The sequence below is a fragment of the Bufo bufo genome, chromosome 9, assembly GCF_905171765.1.
Source record: "Bufo bufo chromosome 9, aBufBuf1.1, whole genome shotgun sequence".
NCBI lineage: Eukaryota > Metazoa > Chordata > Amphibia > Anura > Bufonidae > Bufo > Bufo bufo.
Window position 1 is genome coordinate 189,829,969 of NC_053397.1, and position 22,013 is coordinate 189,851,981.

The window sequence follows — 22,013 nt, forward strand, 5'->3', positions numbered from 1 at the left end:
GTTGGAGAGTTTGGAGTCTGCTTGATTGATTGATTCTGTGGACAGGTGTCTTTTATACAGGTGACTAGTTAAGACAGGTGTCCTTAATGAGGGTGACTAATTGAGTAGAAGTGTCTAACCACTCTGTGGGAGCCAGAACTCTTAATGGTTGGTAGGGGTTCAAATACTTATTTCACTCAATGAAATGCAAATCAGTTGCTATCTTTTATTTAAAGTTATTTTTTCGATTTTCCTTTTGATGTGCTATCTGCCACTGTTACAATAAACCTACCATTGAAATGATACTGTTCTGAGACTTTTCATTTCTTTGTCATTGGACAAACTTACAAAATCAGTGAGGGGTCAAATAATTATTTCCGCCACTGTATATCCGGTTTCAGTGTCCTGCAGCCATGTTGCCCTGCGGTATCTGATTGAATCAGTATTTCAGCATTCACCGTCTGCTCAGGTACCCCTAAGAAAAAGTCACAAGTCAAGTGAAAAACGATGCAATTTTCTGTTCTATTTTGTATTTCAATTTATCGCAGTTTATCCTGCAATCTCCGCTTGCTCTTGGTGAATGGCACCATGTGTTTACATATAAAGATTGATAATGTGAGCAGGACAGGAAGGGCCTTCAACCTCTTTAAGGAGTTGTCCAGCCTTGGAGCTGACAACCCCCACTGTCCTAACCCCTCTACTGCCCGGTCCTGTCGCGTATCCATTCCCAGCAGGACCAGGGAGTAGCTTAGTCCCGTTACCACTGCGGGCAATCACAGGCCTCAGAAGTCACATCGGCTTGAGCATACGTCACAGAAGCGACTAACAGAGCAGTGGTGTTTTTTTTTTTGTTTTTTTTTTTAAGGCACAGGTAATGACCGTAGGAGATGTCTGCTCCAACCCCTTTAATGTAAATAGTGCATGTTCCTATTCACTGATAGTAAGCAGAGATCTTGAAAACTGCAATGAATATAAACTATTAAAGGGGGTGCCCAATATAACAAAAAAATCTCAGACATGACCCCCAATTGCCTTAAAGGGGTTATCTCATGATTTATGGAAAAAATTAAAATCGGACATCATCTAATACATGACAACCAGCCCGGTACCTCACATGGATCCAGAGATCTCCCCATTCATTGCTCTGATAGATTTATATCAAGCTGGCAGCTCAAGGGGGCGTGTCCTTTCTGCTGCAGCTCAAGAGGCGTGTCTCAGCTCTCCCTGTCACAGCTCAGGAGGCGTGTCCATGTTCTCCCTATCACAGCTCAAGAGCGGGTTGAAGGATAGAACTGAGCATGTGCGGCCATCTCAGTCAGCAGGACAAAGAAATAAGAAAACAAACACACCGCAAGTGGTGCTGTACTAGGGCTGGGCAAAAATGAAAATTGTGATTAATTGAACATGTAACCTCGATTTAGATTAATAATTATTTGGGGGCGTGACTCGAGGCGTGGCTTAGCACAGAGTGTTATACAACACCAGTGGATTTATCATATCTTGTCTGTGTATATAATAACTGTAAGCCCTCACGGGCAGGGCCCTCTCTCCTCCTGTACCAGTCTGTAACTCGTCTTCTTCATGCTTAGTGCAATTGTCTGTGTTATATATATGCACCCCTTATCCTATGTACAGCCCCATGGAATGAATGAAATTTAATATATATATAAATTAGTAATGCTTATATGCGACTTTACAATATTTAACCCCTTAGTGACCAGCCTGTTTTGGGTCTTCCTGACAGATATTGTAGGATTAAAGGAACTAAAACGCTCTAACGATATGCCCCCAATGTCTGAGATGGTACAACCCCTTTAGGACCCATCACCATTACTTTTACATGATTTTATTCCTACTGAAATAACAATTCTTCGCCCTCCCTTATTATCACTCTGCATTGTTCTGTTCCTCTCTTATTCCTCCTGGAGTGTCCCTGCACACTGATGTGCTGCTATTGTGGTGCAGTACTGGGCCCCATATGACTAGATGTACTCAGTGTTCAGTCTTGGGTTCCCTGTATATTCCCACGCTGGTTGCATATCATAGTACACATATACTCTGGTATACGGTACTTAGTAGAGCATCCTGTTTTCAGTGATATTTTATATGTATGCTGTTGTCTCGCCCAGTTGTCTTCCCGTCCTTCCCTCCTGACTTAAAGAAATGCTGAAGACATTTTTCCATCATCCCATTTCCCATCTACACTCCCTATAAACAGAGCAACTGGTGCTGCAGGCTGGTAACCGGACTCCGTCCTCCTCCATCTGTCTCCACCCGTCCCCGCCCAGCCCTTCAAATCTCTCTGCTGTGCCAGTGTGCTCCTATTTGCAAAGTGGGTACAGACCACATCTATGTCACACTGCAAGCTGCCACTTTAAGCTATCGGTCATGATACTTGGCCCTGTCCCGGCCGCCCCTGGTGTCTTGGATGGAAAGGGGCACGTGGTCAGCACAGCGTTTCGGGAAAAGTCAGTCTGGCAAAATAGGCTACATACATCAGGTAAGTTTTGACGACTTCTGTTTGAGGACTTTGTTTAAAATGGTTTTGCATCAGCATCAATGAAATACAGATAGTGCTATACTGGTGACCTACTATACTATACTATATTATATATACAGCTAGTACTATACTGGTGAAATACTATACTATACTATATTATATATACAGCTAGTACTATACTGGTGACCTACTATACTATACTATATTATATATACAGCTAGTACTGTACTGGTGACCTACTATACTATACTATATTATATATACAGCTAGTACTATACTGGTGAAATACTATACTATACTGTATTATATATACAGCTAGTACTATACTGGTGAAATACTATACTATACTATATTATATATACAGCTAGTACTATACTGGTGAAATACTATACTATATTATATATACAGCTAGTACTATACTGGTGAAATACTATACTATACTATATTATATATACAGCTAGTACTATACTGGTGAAATACTATACTATACTATATTATATATACAGCTAGTACTATACTGGTGAAATACTATACTATACTATATTATATATACAGCTAGTACTATACTGGTGAAATACTATACTATACTATATTATATATACAGCTAGTACTATACTGGTGACATACTATACTGGTGACCTACTATACTATACATACAGCTAGTGCTATACTGGTGACATACTATGCTGGTGACCTACTATACTATACTATATTATAAATACAGCTAGTACTATACTGGTGACCTACTATACTATACTATATTATATATACAGCTAGTACTATACTGGTGACATACTATACTGGTGACCTACTATACTATACATACAGCTAGTGCTATACTGGTGACATACTATACTATATTATATATACAGCTAGTACTATACTGGTGACATACTATACTGGTGACCTACTATACTGGTGACCTACTATACTATACTATATTATATATACAGCTAGTACTATACTGGTGACATACTATACTATATTAAATATACAGCTAGTACTATACTGGTGACATACTATACTGGTGACCTACTATACTATACATACAGCTAGTGCTATACTGGTGACCTACTATACTATACTATATTATATATACAGCTAGTACTATACTGGTGACATACTATACTGGTGACCTACTATACCATACTATACTATACATACAGCTAGTGCTATACTGGTGACATACTATACTGGTGACCTATTATGCTATATTATATATACAGCTAGTACTATACTGGTGACATACTATACTGGTGACCTACTATACTATATTATATTATATATACAGCTAGTCCTATACTGGTGACCTACTATACTATACATACAGATAGTGCTATACTGGTGACATACTATACTGGTGACCTACTATACTGTACTATATTATACATACAGATAGTGCTATACTGGTGACCTACTATACTGTACTATATTATATATACAGCTAGTACTATACTGGTGACATACTATACTATACTATACTATACTATACATACAGCTAGTGCTATACTGGTGACCTACTATACTGGTGACCTACTATACTATACATACAGCTAGTACTATACTAGTGACATACTATACTGGTGACCTACTATACTATACATACAGCTAGTGCTATACTGGTGACCTACTGTACTATACGTACAGGTAGTGCTATACTAGTGACATACTATACTGGTGACCTACTGTACTATACATACAGCTAGTGCTATACTGGTGACATACTATACTATACTATATTATATATACAGCTAGTACTATACTGGTGACATACTATACTGGTGACCTACTATACTATACATACAGCTAGTGCTATACTGGTGACATACTATACTATACTATATTATATTTACAGCTAGTACTATACTGGTGACATACTATACTGGTGACCTACTATACTATACATACAGCTAGTGCTATACTGGTGACCTACTATACTGTACTATATTATATATACAGCTAGTACTATACTGGTGACATACTATACTATACTATACTATACATACAGCTAGTGCTATACTGGTGACCTACTATACTGGTGACCTACTATACTATACATACAGCTAGTACTATACTAGTGACATACTATACTGGTGACCTACTATACTATACATACAGCTAGTGCTATACTGGTGACCTACTGTACTATACGTACAGGTAGTGCTATACTAGTGACATACTATACTGGTGACCTACTGTACTATACATACAGCTAGTGCTATACTGGTGACATACTATACTATATTATATATACAGCTAGTACTATACTGGTGACCTACTATACTATACATACAGCTAGTACTATACTAGTGACATACTATTCTGGTGACCTACTATACTATACATACAGCTAGTGCTATACTGGTGACCTACTGTACTATACGTACAGGTAGTGCTATACTAGTGACATACTATACTGGTGACCTACTGTACTATACATACAGCTAGTGCTATACTGGTGACCTACTGTACTATACGTACAGGTAGTGCTATACTAGTGACATACTATACTGGTGACCTACTGTACTATACATACAGCTAGTGCTATACTGGTGACATACTATACTATACATACAGATAGTGCTATACTGGTGACCTACTATACTGTACTATATTATATATACAGCTAGTACTATACTGGTGACATACTATACTATACTATACATACAGCTAGTGCTATACTGGTGACCTACTATACTAGTGACCTACTATACTATACATACAGCTAGTGCTATACTGGTGACCTACTATACTGGTGACCTACTATACTATACATACAGCTAGTACTATACTAGTGACATACTATTCTGGTGACCTACTATACTATACATACAGCTAGTGCTATACTGGTGACCTACTGTACTATACATACAGCTAGTGCTATACTGGTGACCTACTGTACTATACGTACAGGTAGTGCTATACTGGTGACCTACTATACTGGTGACCTACTATACTATACATACAGGTAGTACTATACTGGTGACCTACTATATTATACAAACAGATGGTACTATACTAGTGACTAGGGATGAACGAACTTTATATTTAGAAGTTCGGGTTGTGGTATATGCTGAATTGCATTATAGATTCCGTAACCACGGACCGTAACGCAAGGGGTTTTATAAGTCGGAACTCAACAGAGGTTTAAGGCGTCTGTACATGGGCTGATTGAACAGGCAGTTATAGGAAGCTGACCGTTCACTACCGATAATTGCCTGCTTGTCAGGTGAGGGCTTCATTTACATGCATGAATGATCGCTTGTGCCCATAGAGAATCATTCTTTCTGGACAGTGGACCCCTGTTTACACAGCACGATCTGCTCTCCACAAATGATGGTTTGGGTGTTGCATCAGCAATGTTTGCTCGTTCATTGGGTCATCTGCAAACAGCCAGTTAATAGGGGCAGGGGTTCGTACAAATGGTTTGTTCCTAAAAAATTGCCTGTTTAAAACGGCCTCATGTCCTCTGTGTATTTCATTGTCTTGGCATCTTCGTCACTGGAACTATTAGACTACGGCCACACGGCCAGGTTTCCTGATGCCGTTTTGGAAGCCAAAGCCTATCTGTCCTGTAGACTTTCTCTCCTTTTTATGATCCACTCCTGATTTTGGCTTCCAAAACGGCATCAGTAAATCTTACTGTGTGGCTGTACCCTTACAACCTAAAGAAATGAGTGCAACATATCTTCCAGTATTTGAGACTCCTCTTGCCCGAGATTTACTTTCACTTTCACCAGAAATCAGAGAGCAAATCCACACAGGCTCATAGCTGCCGTAACTTAATGAAGATGCACCAAATTGGACTAAGACCAATGTATGAAACGCTGAGAAGATTCCCTTGGTCTTGGTAAACTCCTTGCCTTGTGTGTACATATACATTGTGACGGTTTATAGGAAGCTGGAACATCGGGGCAGATTTACTTAGGGTCCATTCACACATCCGTATGTGTTTTGCGGACCGCACATCGCCGGCGCTATAATAGAAAATGCCTAATCTTGTCCGCAATTGCGGACAAGAATAGAACATGTTCTATTTTTTTCGGGAGCCACTGACCGGAAGATCGGCGGCGCACTCTGGAAATGCGGATGCGGAGAGCACATAGTGTGCTGTCCGCACCCGTTCCACAATTTGCGGAACGGATGCGGACCCATTATTACGGATGTGTGAATGGAGCCTAAAACCTTAGACTACACCGCCTACAGACAGACCAGAGTTACCCTAGCGGCTCAGTCCGGATGACGAATATGGTGCGTGTCTAGACCCTTCAGTCTAACTTTAAACCAAAGATTGGTCGTTTTGCTTTGTGACAGAATTTTGTCAAACTCTTCTTTTTCTCTTTCTTTCTCTCCCCTTTCCTCCCTCTTCCAAAATGAATCACAAATAATTCTGGGTCGTCTGAATCCAAACTTTTTGAGAAGTTCGTACCGAATCCCGAAACGGTAGAACCAGTTTGCTCATCCTTTAATTTGTTTCAAACTTTTGACGCAATTTTTGCACAAATTGTTGCATCTGAGGCCGTGCCCCGTTTCCCGCTAAGACTGTGCTCCGTTAGAGGAGCAAAACAACGAAAATAATGCCAGATTTGGCACAAAACTGAAACCAACAGACCCCATTGACTATATCGGGGTCAGTTCGGTTTCCATTCAGGAGTCCGCTTTTTTTAGTAGGACTTTTCTCTCCACAGTTTTTTAATGGAATCTGCTATGGAGGCCCCAAACGGAGCCTCCATAACAGATGTGAACATGCCCCAAGCTAGGTGCAGTGCATTTTTCTAAACCTAGATGTACCCAATTGAGGTGCGTTAATTGCGGCCTAGATGGCTAATGACCCAACTGTAAACTATAATCATGATATTTTTGGGAATGGACGTGAGCACCATATCCCTACGTGGACGAGCGGCATCATTCCCGTTCAGCCCTCCACTATAGCCTGGAGGTATTCATGTGCTGTCTATTCCGGTTTATAATATGTGCTACCTTTCATTACAGTCAGTTTGGAATGATGGCCAGGCATAGGGACAGTACATATTAGGATCTGGATTTCTACAGTAAACCTCCTCTAGTGTATTATGTGCATGCACGGGTCATATGGAGCGTCGCCCTCCTGTAACAGATCTTGTGAGCCCCTTTATATCGAGTTTGCGTAAACTATTTTGGTCGTCCAGAATGCTCATAAATGAGACCTGTATTCAAGGAATGGTCTGGCTCGGTGTAACGGTCCTGATTATTTTAGGAGATGACACACGTCCAGTCTATAACTGGCACATGATGAGGCTGATGTCACATTGGAAACGTCTAGTGGTCGGCGGCGGCGGCGGAGCCTGGAAACCTGCGCTCTTGTTTTCTCCCTTTCTATGTCATTTATTTTTATCATGGTGTCTGACTCCCGGCTTCTCCAGCGTCTGGCTCTTCTCATCGCTGCCCTCTTTTAGCATCTAGACTGCCAGACTTGGGTTTACATAAGGGAATTCCCTAAATGACAGACCTATAAAGTCACTAGGACTGGAAGACCTTGCATCGCCTGAGATCACCTCGCCGCCGTGGTCTGGTGGTATCCCTTTCTTGAGAACTTTGATGGGCCGTTGGGTCAGAGTGATACCTTGTGGATGAAAGCGACCTATGTTCAAAGGAGGTTTACTGGTGTAGATCAAACGCTGAGTTGTAAATGACCTCTTGGAATTACGGAGCCTTTCATCTTTTAACATTACGGATTTTGGTCCTGCCCTCAGGTTATTGGAAAGTCTAAAGGCTAAAATGATGCATGAAATGCGCGCTGGCCCCACAGTAACACTATCCTGATCCCATACTTCAGTGTTATCTATCTGACTTTTAAATGGGTCGTTCTGGAGTTACATATTGGTGATCTATCCTCAGGATAGGTCATCCGTATCAGATTGGTGGGGGTCTGACTCCTGGTTTGAAGAGTCTGCAGCTCTCCAGTGAGCACCGCAACCTATTCTAAACCTGTGATGTCATGTCAATGGCCTGTATATAGCTCAGTTCCATTCAAATGAATGACATTGAGCTGCAATACCAAGTACAGCCACTATGCAATGTATGGCGCTGTGCTTGGTATACTGTGTAGAGGCTGCAGACAGCTTATTGGCAGGGGGGTGTTGGGTGTCAGACCGCCATGATCCGATATTGATCACCTATCCCGAGAATCCGTCGTTAATATCGAAGTCCCAGAAAACCCTTTTAGGGTACTGCTGGTCATGATTGACGATGGAATGAGTTATCATCTGCTGACCGATCATTACATCAATGTCGCCTTACACATTTTACTCCATATTGGCCGTTCATGTTCAGTGACATCGGGCAAGGGATGAAGAATAGTTCTAGGAATAGTCCTTCAGGAACTGGTGACTGATGATGGCTGATTTCTTTCCATACGATGATGGTCTGTCCTTGGTCTGCTAAAATGACCCTTCGTCATCAGGCACACGGCGCGGCTTCTCGTGTGGAAAACCCGCAGTGTAATACGGTGCCAGCAAAATATATGAGCGGAGACAAACCTGATGTACACTTTGCTTTTTCATTCCATGCGGAAATTGACCTGCTGCGTGGATTATGAAATCCACAGCACGCCAATTCTTTGTGCGGATTTCACCCTTTTCAATGCAAGAGTGACATCTGCAGCAAAACCGCATCAGATCCGCACGAAAAACTGCAAGGAACAGATGCGGCATTTGGGGCAGAAACGCACAGAAATCCGGACAAATTTGCGTGGAATTTCTACGAGTCAGCCTGCACCCTTGAAATTTTCCCAATGAGCAGTCCGTTTTAGTTGAAATTGTCCCTTATGGTCACTTTTAGCTCCATGGGATTTGGAAATTAGACCTTTGGCTCATGAGCAAGGACATGTTGGGCACTTCTGCTTTATTATATTGTTTATTTGCAATGAATCCCTAAAAATATCTTGTATCTGTGAGATCCCCAGAAGTGCACCTTTCTGCCAGGGAAACAAGCCTGAGAATCCTATGTACTAGTAATTACTTGTGTAGGTTCTCATGGAAGATAAGAATTTGCCATTTGGATTTTAACTTGCTCCATCCTTTTGATCTCAGGAGATAAGCTGCCCGAGGCGTCTGGCGGCACCTTTCGGCCATGGGAATGTGTCGTTAGAAAATTACCTGTTGTTTGAATCATGTTATTATGTTAAATATATTTTTAAGGAATTTTTGGTGGAAAAAAATACTAAAATCCTGCAGTTTTCACACTGGCCACCTTGGCACTACTTCTTGGTCTGTAGAGATCACTTTACTGCAGTTATCTGCTTATCATTACCGGCGGGATTACAATAGCAGATATAATATCTATATAGATATATATGATATTCATAATAGGTGATATCACGGCTTATCTGCTCCCTCCTGACCTCTGCACAGAGCACGTCTAGGGTCAGCTCCTGTCCATTGTGTCTGTGGTCCATGACAGCTGCCGTAAAGCATATCTCTGAATGCTGTTGAGAACAGCTCACGCAAGATGGCCGCCCCCCCATAATCAGGTTCAAAACTTAGAAGTTACATTCTAACTTTAAGGCGTTTGCAAAAGTCCTGCTAGAAATAAATCTCTTCTGATTCACTGATCTCTGGAGTAGTTTGACGTGCCTGATATCTTGTGTCATAGTGATAAGACTTTTGCATTCCCATCCTTATACGTTTTTCATGTTCTTGCTGTGACGTCACAGGGAGTGTTGTGTTGACTTAGTGCTTACTCGCTATTGTGGTTTGTGTAATACCGCCTTATGCATTCAGATGCTGAAGCACACTGCCGGCTCTCTTATCTTGAGCTCCTTTCTCTTTCCAGAAGCCTTGCACCGTCCCTATGGCAGTGACTCCGAGCCTCAAGCACTCAATGACGCCATCCGCTGGAGTTCAAAAGAGAATTTGCTGGGAGCCACCGAGAGCGACCCCAATGTCTTCCTTGCTCTCTATGACTTTGTGGCCAGTGGAGACAACACCCTGAGCATCACCAAAGGTTTGGAGTCCTTTCTTCTCTTTCCAGTGCACTCTTTCTCTCTTGGTGGTGCCATTGCCTTCTGCTAAACGTAAAGGGAGTCCGTCAAGACCTTTTTCCATTATAAGCCGCTTCTCGTTCCCTTTAGATCACATTTACTGTATCCCAGACATATCTTTTTGTTGCTATATCGATCCTTGATTCCACTGAATAAGATCTTTATTCAGATATACAAATTATCTGAAAGCCCCAGGGGCAGTACCCTTCGGCATTGGGACCGAGCCATTCCCATTAGCATCAAGGCCTGCTCCTCCTATCTTCATCTTCTCTAAACCTCCCTCCACTCCTGACGTCTGAAACCCAGCGCTTGAAATCTCATGCAGGCGCACGTCACCCGTCTGTGTCTCCCTGTGCTGTCTGCGCCCTTCTGTGGGCATTGGTGCGGTGCGCATGTGCTGCAGGGGCTGATAACACCAATGCCACAGAAGGGAGCCGGCGGCTGCATGAGTTTTCAAGCACTTGGCTTCTGACTTCAGGAGCAGCGGCGTAGTGAACATGAAGATAGGAGGAGCAGGCCTCGACTCTAAGGGGATCGGCTGGGCTCTGATGCCCAAGGGTACTGCCCCTGGGGCTTTCAGATAATTTGTATATCTGAATAAGATCTTATTCAGGGGAACCTAAATTGATATATTAACAGAAAGGTATGTCTGGAATACAATAATTGTGATATACAGGGCGCTGGGACCGGTTTATAGTGCGGTTTATAATGGAGACGGACTCCCTTTAATCTCCCCCTAGTGACGCTTCAATATCAGCAATTGTCTAATGCATCTCTTGCTGAATGAGTGTTTTTCCATTTACAGAAATGTACATTAAAGGGGTTTCCCCACGACAGAGCTTATGTCCTGTCTACAGGATAGGAATAAGTGTAGGATCAGTGGGGTTCTGACTACTGGGACCCACAGCAATCACGGGAATCCTGTGTTCCCCCCTTTGAATGCAGCGGTGGTCTGCATGTCCACTTCTGACTCTTGAGAGCGCTGTACTCTGTATCTCCAGCAGTCCCTCAGAGTTGAACGGCGCAGCAGCGGACATGCGCGACTACTGCTCCATTCAAAATGGTGAACATGGGATCCCTGTTCTTATGATTTAGTGTGGGTCCCTGCGGTCGGACCCCCACTGATCAGACACTTAAGCCCTACCAGGGATAAGTGTTGTTCGTTGGATCATTTTCCTTGTGATTGTAATGAGCTCTTTTTGATTGCAGGAGAGAAGCTGCGTGTCCTGTGCTATAACCAGAACGGAGAATGGTGTGAGGTGCTGTCTAAGAACGGCCAGGGCTGGGTGCCCAGTAATTACATCACCCCTGTCAACAGCCTGGAGAAACACTCCTGGTACCATGGCCCTGTGTCCAGGAGTGCGGCAGAATATCTTCTCAGCAGTCTCATCAATGGCAGCTTCCTGGTGCGAGAGAGTGAGAGCAGCCCAGGTCAGCTCTCAATTTCCCTGCGATACGAAGGTCGAGTCTACCACTACCGCATAAACACTGCCTCGGACGGCAAGGTGAGAGTCGTGAGACCAGAGTGGTAACCTAATTTTAACGCCCGCGCGGCAATATGAGGCGTTTTTTACACAAAGTACTACAGATGGGCAAAGTTGGGGCGTTCCAGGGGCTGTGCCAGAACGGCACACAGGCAAAAAAGGAGGCTGGCCTAGTTTTTATTACAGATGCACGGACCGCCATGTATGCCCCTTATTGGCGCACGGCTCGTCATAAATTAGCCGTGTACTACGGCAGCGCAGAGAGGTGGGCAACATTGTGTTTGGGTGTAAAGAGCTGATGTTATTTCTCTTCCAGGTTTATGTCACCGCGGAGAGCCGTTTCAACACACTGGCTGAACTGGTCCACCACCACTCCACCGTGGCCGATGGCCTTGTCACTATATTACACTACCCTGCACCGAAGTGCAACAAGCCTACAGTCTATGGAGTGTCCCCCATCCACGATAAATGGGAGATGGAACGCACAGACATCACCATGAAGCACAAACTGGGAGGTGGGCAATACGGAGAAGTCTATGTTGGGGTCTGGAAAAAATATAGCCTGACAGTTGCTGTAAAAACACTCAAGGTAAGAACGCCAGTGGCTTAGTTTTATTTTTCTTGAATCTGTTGTGTCATGCTCCACATCCCCCATACCTCTCAGCCACAGCACGAGGCATAACACAACGGGGGAGATTTATCAAGACTCCTGTGCGCTGGAGTAAGATGCGCCTTATTAGGAGGCGTAGACTTGAGCTGCAACTTGCATCAGTTTCTGGAATAAGTTATAGTAATAGTAAATCCGTCGGGCCCCGAACCTTTTCTCACCACATCCCAAATTATGGCACAAATATGGCAATATTGAGAATAGTGGTGTAAAAGCATTAGTGAATGTCCCCCAGTATTTTAATTGTGCCTGCAGCGTACCTTAAAAAAAAGAACCCATCAGGAACTTCATGTTGCCTGATTCATGGGCAGCAAATAATACCAACAGGCTCCCTGATTGCAAATAGCAATGTTTTACACACAGATGGGGAGGGACATGTTAGTCAAGCCTAGCCCGGGGAGGAGAATGCCCTGTGACTCTTCTTCCCGTTCCCGGCTGGTTTTTCTTTTTGCAGTGTTTCAGAATGAAACATAGTTGTTTTTAAGCAGGGAGCCTGTCGGGACTTATGCAGCGTGCGGCCCCTGACAGGTTCCTTTTAACACCAGATCTAGCAAATTGTTCTTTCATTGACTGCAAATCAGTGACTTGTTCCAAGTGTTCCTGATCTGCAGGGAAACGCATAAGTCCACACGTGGCCGAAGTTTTACCTCGTGGATCTCACTTCCAATGTGTATCAATTCCACGGCACAGTGTTCATGTGTTACAGGGGGATTTCACATAATACATTGAAAGGATGAAATTAGTGACGGAATTGACATGCAGCAGATTTGGAAAATCTGCCCTTTTTTCCATGCAGATTTTTCTGCTACATGTGGATGTGGTTTTCACAGTATTGGGCCTCTTGGCCGTGCTGCGGGCCGCAATGCACGAACACCCTCCATGGGGCAGCCGCAGCGGATCGCAAAAAGATAGGGCATGTTCTATCTTTTTGCGGAACGGAAGTACGGGATGAAACCCCACGGAACCACTCTGTAGTGTTCCGTTCCGTGCTTCCGTTCTGCACCATTCCGCATCTCCAAATTTGCGGACACGTTTAAGTGAATGGGTCCGCATCTGTGATGCGGAATTCACACGGAACTGTGCCCTTGTATTGCCGATCCGCAATACGGCCACGGAGCGCACAATTCGTGTGCAATAGGCCTTGTATTGTAAGTTGCTGCGGATCTGGGTTGCGAAATTCCTAAGGCAACATTCGCACTATAGTGAAAAAAAGGCTCTTAAAAACGGCAAATGTTTTTAAAGGCTATTTTTTCACTGATGACTTTCTGAGAAATGCCCCTTAAAAATGGTCCTCTTCAATAGGGACTGTTGGACCACGAAAACGGACGAAATAGAACATGTCCTATTTTTTGACGCCTGTTATTCATGAGCTGTCAAAAAACAACAGCAGTGTGAATAACCTCCTAGACTGCCATTGTGCGTAAAACGGTTGTGTGACGGACGTTTTTCACTTTCTTCTGAATGTAGCCTTAGACTTTTACTGTGTGAAGATTATCTGCCATGCTGGTGCAAGCTCCAGGTTATAAAATGTCTGACAACCCTTTTCATGTATGAGCCGATTGCGTTTCTGGTCATCTATTCTGTGATCTTCATCACCTACAGGAAGACACTATGGAGGTAGAAGAGTTTCTGAAGGAGGCTGCAGTCATGAAAGAAATCAAGCATCCCAACCTTGTGCAACTCTTAGGTCAGTACAGAAAGAAATAGTGTGTATACTCTGTATGTACAGAGCGTCCATGCACCTCCTGACCTTTCCTGTCCCGTTCTGCCAGGTGTCTGCACACTGGAGCCCCCCTTTTATATTGTAACTGAATACATGCACTTTGGGAACCTGCTCGACTATCTCCGGGAATGTAACCGGGAAGAAGTGACTGCTGTGGTTCTGCTTTATATGGCCACACAGATCTCCTCTGCCATGGAATATCTGGAGAGGAAAAACTTCATCCACCGGTGAGCTTTGTGCACCGTCTTCTCCTGTCACCGGCTACATCAATCATATGGCCACTTGAGCTGCTTTTGTTCTGGGTGTCATATGTTTTTCTTTTATCCTAGGGATCTTGCTGCAAGGAACTGTTTGGTTGGTGACAATCATGTGGTGAAAGTGGCTGATTTTGGTCTATCTCGTCTGATGACTGGAGACACCTACACAGCTCATGCCGGTGCCAAGTTCCCTATTAAATGGACGGCTCCGGAAAGCCTGGCGTACAACACTTTCTCCATAAAATCGGATGTTTGGGGTAAGGACTTATGTCAAAGTGTTTCTGCTGCAACTGTCTAATTGTATAGGAAGTGTTTGATAATCTAGAAAATGTTAAAATGCTCATCTGTAAATGTATTTTAAAGGGGGTTATTTAACACACAAAGAAACTTCCTAGTCTTCCTTAAAATAGTTGAAGAAGGCAATAAGAGGGGGAAAGGCGCTCATAGGGTGGTATGTACGTTAAAGGAAGGGTCATTTGGGATGATTAGGTTTACCTTGTGTGGCTGTGCGAGCGTAGGGACAACACTAGTATAAGTAGGTGATAGTGGGAGGTCGGTGCTGCCAGTGTCGTCTAGTCCTCACTTGGATGGGTTGCCAGCCCTTGTGAGGTGAACGGTAATATTGGAAGGGATGGAGTCCATGTAAAGGTCCTCACCCTTGGTGGAGACACTATATCGGCGCAACTGGACGACCAGGTGAGTATTAGATTTAAACTTCTCTTTTTTTCAAGGTTGACTAACCTTGAATAAAGAGAAGTTTGAATCTCATACTCACCTGGTCGTCCAGTTGCGCCGATATAGTGTCTCCACCAAGGGTGTGGACCTTTACACGGGCTCCATCCCTTCCAATATTATCCTTAAAATGGTTGTCCGGTTTCCTCTTGAAACCAGGCAACCACTTTAAAGTGGCAATACACATACAGTAGCCATTAGCCAACAACTATTCTTTCCGACCTCCTTTGTATAGATGTCATGGAGGTGGGAGAAACTCAATACCTCACCCTTTGAGACGGAATAGAAACTGCTCTGGTGGACCCAGCTCATCCGTCTGGCTGGACATCCGCCTATTTGAATGGCCATCCTATAGTGCAGCATTTGCCCTACATTAGTTACCGCAGTTTAAAGGGAACCTGTCACCTGGATTTTGGGTATAGAGCTGAGGACATGGGTTGCTAGATGGCCACTAGCACATCAGAAATACCCAGTCCCCATAGCTCTGTGTGCTTTTATTGTGTAAAAAAAACAATTTGATACATATGCAAATTAACATAAAAGAGTCATATCTTACTTTTGTGACCAGAGAAGAGTCATATTTTCAAGCTCTGACTCATCTCAGGTTACTTTGCATATGTATCAAATAGTTTTTTTTAAACAATAAAAGCACACAGAGCTATGGGAACTGGATATTGCGGATGTGCTAGCGGCCATCTAGCAGCCCATGGCCTCAGCTCTATACCCAAAATCCTGGTGACAGGTTCCCTTTAATGATTGGCAAGAAGACACACATTCTCCATGTATCAATAGCTGCTGGCCGGGGTTTAGAAAAGATGGGCTTTCAGCAGGAATTTGTCTTCATTTTGATCAGACTACTCCTTTAAAAGTGACATAAGTTTCACTGATATTTTAGTGGTTTTCCTCTAATCTATGACTCTTCCATCTCTTGTATAGCTTTCGGTGTGCTGCTATGGGAAATTGCTACCTATGGCATGTCCCCCTACCCTGGCATCGACTTGTCCCAGGTTTACGACTTGCTGGAGAAAGGTTATCGAATGGAGCAGCCAGAAGGTTGTCCCCCGAAGGTCTATGAACTGATGAGAGCATGTGAGTGACATTGTAGTCTGCTGAGTAATTCTCAGTATATGTCAAGTGACAAGTATCAATACTCCATATAAATATTGAGATATGATTCATTGTGTTTTGTCACTATAAAACGCCATAAAAAGTATATCAAGCCACAAATAAATATATATATATATATTATATACACACACACACACAGACACAAACCATTTTCTTACTACTTGCCGTTTACTCCCTTAGGCTGGCAGTGGAATCCCGCCGATAGACCATCCTTCTCTGAGACACACCAAGCCTTTGAAACCATGTTTCATGATTCCAATATAAATGAAGGTAATTTTTTTTATTAACAACCTCAAAAAAATTTGGTATTTAATGGCCTGACCAGGAACACCTGCTAAAGTTAGTGCACTGGCGCCAGATCCTATATAATGAAGGTGCTGTTCATGGCATCCCCCTCTCCCCCGATATGACAGTGGGCATGGAGAGAGACACAGCCACATACCTGGGTGGTACAGTTGTTGAGACAATGAGTATAGTGCACAAGTCCCATTAATTAGAATAGGACCTGTGCTGCCATGATACTTGCTGGGCACCAGGCGGTTGCCTCCTCAACTGTACCACCGCTGCATCCTCCACAGCCAGCTGTAACGGCCACGCATTTATGTATTTGGCTTTTAGTTTCCCTTCATAAAGTTCTCCCTGAAAAGGAAATACTAAAGATATTATAGAGGTATTCCAGTTAGAGGAAATTATCCTCTATCCACAGGATATAACCTATATCCTTTTCATAGGGGTTAACTATTAGATTGATGGGGGTCTGACTGCTGAGACCCACATCGATCATGAGAAGGGGGACCCCATACTTTCGAAACAAGTTGTGTAGCAGAATGAGTATGGACGCTTCATTAATCTCTATGGGTTTGCCGGAGATAGAGTAGATGCGTTTGGCTAATTTCATCAGTCTCCTAATGATTGCTGGAATGGCTGTGTGCATGCTCGACATGCTGCTCCATTCATTTCAGGGGTACAGGACACTGGTTCTTGTGATTGTTGGGCGGTTCCCGCCGTTGGACCCACCGATCCATTAGTTATTACCTATCCTGTGGGTAGGGGATGACTCCATAAAATGGAAATACTCCTTTAAGTGAAAAGCGATCCTTATTTTATGATGTCTTAAAGTGATTTCCCCACAATAGGTGGTGATACCAGATCTGCAATGATAGGATCTCAGCCAGTCTGATATTGATGACCTATCCTGAGGATAGGTCGTCAGTATCACAATCCCGGAGAAACCCTTTAAGTGCTGCAGCCCCTTTACAGATTTTCCCTGCACAGCAGTGTGGCCAGCGACTATGCAGTGACATGCAGCAGACCTCCCCATTTACATGAATTACGCTGTTTTGCAGGAACCTGTGAAGCGAGCAGTCAGGAGTGTGCAAGAGAAATGGCAAAGGCAATTCGGGTCTTTCATTATTAAGGTCAGGGGGTTTCAGAGGTTGGACCTTCACCAATCATAATGTTATGGCATACCCTAGCGATATGCTTTAACATTCTAAGATGGTAGTACGTCATAAATAAAATAATGAGTTTTGTTCTAGTTTGATAGATTTCTATTTAAGATAGCTTAATAGATAATCAGCATCACTTAGGCACAGAATAATGATGAGGTTCTGTTTTAAGCATCCTGGTGTGATATGCTTCTCCACTCACAGAGGTTGCTGAAGAACTGGGGCGCACTGCTTCTTCCACGTCATCATATCAGAGTCGGCTTCCCATGCTACCCTCTAAATCCCGTACCCTTAAGAAGAAAGTGGAGAATAAGGAAAACATTGAAGGCACCGGTGATTCATCAGATAACTCAACCTCAAGCACAACTACTCCAGGTAATATAGATGCAGGTAACACGTGTGGTTTGCTGGCTGTATCCCATGTATATGTGGCTCTGCCACGTTTACCTAATTGACTCCACGTCACACAGCAACATCTTAAGTTTTATTTGACATTTCTCTTATTAGGAGCTCTTCGTGGATCCCCTGTGGCAAGCGGCTCCCCGGCTCTTCCACGCAAACAGAGGGACAAATCTCCAAGCAGTTTACTTGGAGACTCTAAAGAAACAACGTTCACCCGTGACCGAAAGGGAGGATTCTTCAGTTCTTTCATGAAGAAAAAGAGCGCCCCTCAGCCTCCAAAACGCAGCAGCTCCTTCCGCGAAATGGAAAACCAGCCTCACAAAAGGCCAGAACTAACTGGAGAACTTGCTTCTTTCCAGCCACTTGATGGTCTAGACACTCCTGCTTCTCCTGGCTCGCATAAATGCTATGGAGGAACATCTCAACGTGGTTTTGCTGAAGATGCCATAGGGGGAGTTAGTGGAGGATGGACTGGAATATCTGGCTTCTTCACACCCCGCCTCATAAAAAAGACATTTGGATTGCGGAGCGGAAAACCAGTAAGCACTGAGGATCAATCCAAACCTTTCCCTCGGTCAAATTCCACATCTTCCATGTCTCCTGTTGTTCCTGAGCAAGACAGGATGGCCATGACACTACCCAGAAACTGCCATCGGACTAAGGTCCAGCTGGACCGTGCGCCCTCACAGCCAGATGAGAACCAGCAGGAACCTCCAAGAACTGCATTAGATATAGCACCCCCGCAGACAAATAGAGAGAGAGGAAAGCCCAAAATGCTTCCGCGGACTGGAGGAGGTGAGCGAAATGGTGGTCTGCGCACAGATGAGAGGTCCTCACCCAGCAAGCATGTAGGAGGTGCCTCTTCGTCTTTCAGCGCTGCCACTCACAACCACAAAGTGCCGGTTCTCATTTCACCATCACCACGAAATGCATCTACGGATACTCAGCTGGTTGGCATGGATTCTTTAGGTCACACCTTCAAATTGCTTCAGGAACACGTGTCACCAGCTGGTTCTGAGAAAGACCGCCCTTCTCATCGCCGGATGAAACCTAAATGTGCTCCCCCTCCTCCTCCAAATGTTAGATTCCTGCAGCAGCCATCCACAGAAGAGAGGACCTCACCCACACCTACACAGCCAGTCATTGAAAGGGCAGCCAAGCCCTCCCGACCCATGCTGCCACCACCACCTCCTGTTACCCAAGTAGGAAAGCTTTCCAATGGGGCAGCAGGGGGAGGCAGGGGAGCGTTAAGGAAGTCCAAGCAACCTGTAGAGAAGGTTCCTGCAGAAAAAATAAGCAAAGAAGCTCTTCTGCAGTGTGCTGGTATGCTATCCAGTGCACTGACCGTTCCCCAACCCAACAGCCAACTGGTTGACACAGGACACCAGCTTCTGGACTATTGCACTGGATACGTTGACTCCATACCCCAAACACGAAACAAATTTGCCTTTCGCGAGGCAGTAAGTCGACTAGAGGTTAGCCTGCAGGAGCTGCAGGTGTCTTCCGCAGGTTCTGGGGCAGGAGGCGCATCCTCTGCTTCCCAGGGTCCAAACCCTGTACTTAATAACTTACTGTCCTGCGTACAGGAGATCAGCGATGTGGTGCAGAGGTAGCCATCAATGTCTTGGATGTAACGTAAATGTTTCTATAATACATTGAATGACCAATCTGATGCACTGGCAAGTGTGGGACAGACAGTAGTAACCTCATCTGTGGGGGGGGGGGGATCGTAGAAGGGTTTATTCTCTAGTGTTGCTGAAGGAAGACTCTTTATTATGCTGGTCAAGACCGGAAAAAATATAAAAAAATCCAGCAGAACACATTTTAACACTAAAACCGGACATTTTACTTTCGTTTTTTTTTATTTTAAATCATGTTTGCTTTGCTTTTTTTTTGTCCTTTTTACATCTCAGGTTTAATATATTTTTCTCCATTTGGAGCTTTATTTTCTCCATGGGTCCAAAATACAGTAAGGGAAGTTAGAATACCCTTTCAGGTCTATCGGTTATCTTCAAATGAGACAGTGGGTACCATGGCTTGGTTTTAGTTTGGCACCTCCTCCTCCTTGTGCCAGGTGGAGAAGTCTATGTATATAGATGGTGCCAAGAGCATCCATGGGAAGTAGTTAAGAGAGGAGATTGGTGAATTTGGCAGCACCAAAAAAAAAAAAAACGTTAATTCCCTCTTACGTCGTTCAAGCTCTGCCATCAGAGGTCATGTTCTTCACGCCTTGGTGGTGGCCGGTACCTTTGATATAGAGAAGGGTCTACAGCTGTCCTGGCCTGCGTGCCGAGGTGCGCCCACTTTTAGTCTGATCACAATCACCAAACTGATTTCATTGGGAACTAATGACATGGTCACTGAAGCACTTTGTCTCCCAGGTCCTATTTACTGGTAGGTGCCATTCCCCCGGATATTTATTTGGCTGCTGCCTCCACTGTATGTAACCAACGGGAACACTAGTGTAAGTATATGGCCATAAATCTGACATTTTAGGAAAAATTATTATTATTTTTTTGGGGATATTACATTTCCATTGACATCACAGCACGTTTTCTATGCATTCTCTGACTGCTTCGGCATCACACATTCTCCGTGTACACTCGGCACACCTACCCGATGGATGCCATTTGATCACTGAGTGACTACGATGTCTCTTGTTTTCCAGATTTTGTACAGAGAATGATCTATTGTAACCTCACGTGGGGTATGCCCTCTCTTTCTGTAAAGCATAATCTGCAAGATATGTATATGGGAGTTTTGTGATCTATATACACATAGTTGATGAATGCGATGGTCTGAAGCGCTGCTTCTGGGCAGTACTGGAATTCGGTCATAACTGGAGTCTTGAGCACCAGGTTTCATTTAGTCACAGACATTGAGCGCTGGTTTGACGTATGGAGGGTGCATTTACTTAGGGCAGACGTCTGGCTTAAAGGGGTTATCCAGTAATGTAAAAAAATAAATAATGAAAATCAGACAACATATAGTACAGGACAATCTGTTTCTAACAAACTTAGAACCAGTCTGGTACCTCACATGGATCCAGAGATCTCCACATTCATTGCTCTGCTAGATTTATATCAAGCTGGTGGCTCAGAGGCGTGCACTTTCTGCTGCAGCTTTTGGCAGTTGAAGGACGGAACTGAGCATGTAAAAAAAAAAGGGGACAAATAGGTGGCGCTATACAGAGAGATTTCAGCAGGAATCCTCAAACTGCGGCCCTCTAGTTGTTGTAAAACTACAACTCCCACAATGCCCTGCTGTAGGCTGATACCTGTAGGCTGTTCGGGCATGCTGGGAGTTGTAGTTTTGCAACAGCTGGAGGGCCGCAGTTTGAGGATTCCTGGATTTCAGTGTATACATTTTTTTTTTTATTACATGAAATTATAAAACTATTCAGATCCAAGAGCTGGTTTGAAAAAATGTACAATATTTTTCGTGGGACAACCCCTTTTAATATCCAACGTAACCCTGTTTTTTCCATCAGAAACATTGGGCGTGCTCATCATACATACTGTAGGGCTGGGCGTATAGGCGTACGCCAGTGACCTCTGAATGTAATCCCGTCACTAGGAGGGGGAATGGATCCCACTACCTTTATATCGACATTATCAAGTTGGCTTGTTCTCCCTGCACACCTAAGTTTTTTCCTCGCAGTGTGCAGAGCGGG

General features: G+C 43.8%; 1 protein-coding gene across 3 annotated transcripts in view; it reads left to right on the top strand.

The window, feature by feature from the left end:
* The window catches only part of ABL2 (ABL proto-oncogene 2, non-receptor tyrosine kinase), a 47,037-nt gene extending 25,735 nt beyond the window's left edge, over window positions 1-21,302 (top strand). The window contains exons 1-11 of one of the 3 annotated variants that reach the window (XM_040407178.1): window positions 2,332-2,479; window positions 10,292-10,462; window positions 11,709-12,004; window positions 12,300-12,572; window positions 14,253-14,337; window positions 14,423-14,600; window positions 14,703-14,887; window positions 16,299-16,451; window positions 16,671-16,760; window positions 18,143-18,313; window positions 18,446-21,302. In XM_040407178.1, coding sequence (XP_040263112.1) covers window positions 2,368-2,479; window positions 10,292-10,462; window positions 11,709-12,004; window positions 12,300-12,572; window positions 14,253-14,337; window positions 14,423-14,600; window positions 14,703-14,887; window positions 16,299-16,451; window positions 16,671-16,760; window positions 18,143-18,313; window positions 18,446-19,953 — 3,222 coding nt within the window. In that variant the 5' untranslated portion in view covers window positions 2,332-2,367 and the 3' untranslated portion in view covers window positions 19,954-21,302. Of the gene's footprint in view, window positions 1-2,331; window positions 2,480-10,291; window positions 10,463-11,708; window positions 12,005-12,299; window positions 12,573-14,252; window positions 14,338-14,422; window positions 14,601-14,702; window positions 14,888-16,298; window positions 16,452-16,670; window positions 16,761-17,836; window positions 17,909-18,142; window positions 18,314-18,445 lie in introns of those variants that run through there. The other 2 variants (XM_040407177.1, XM_040407179.1) reach the window with 2 other exon arrangements.
* Window positions 21,303-22,013: the final 711 nt, after the last annotated feature.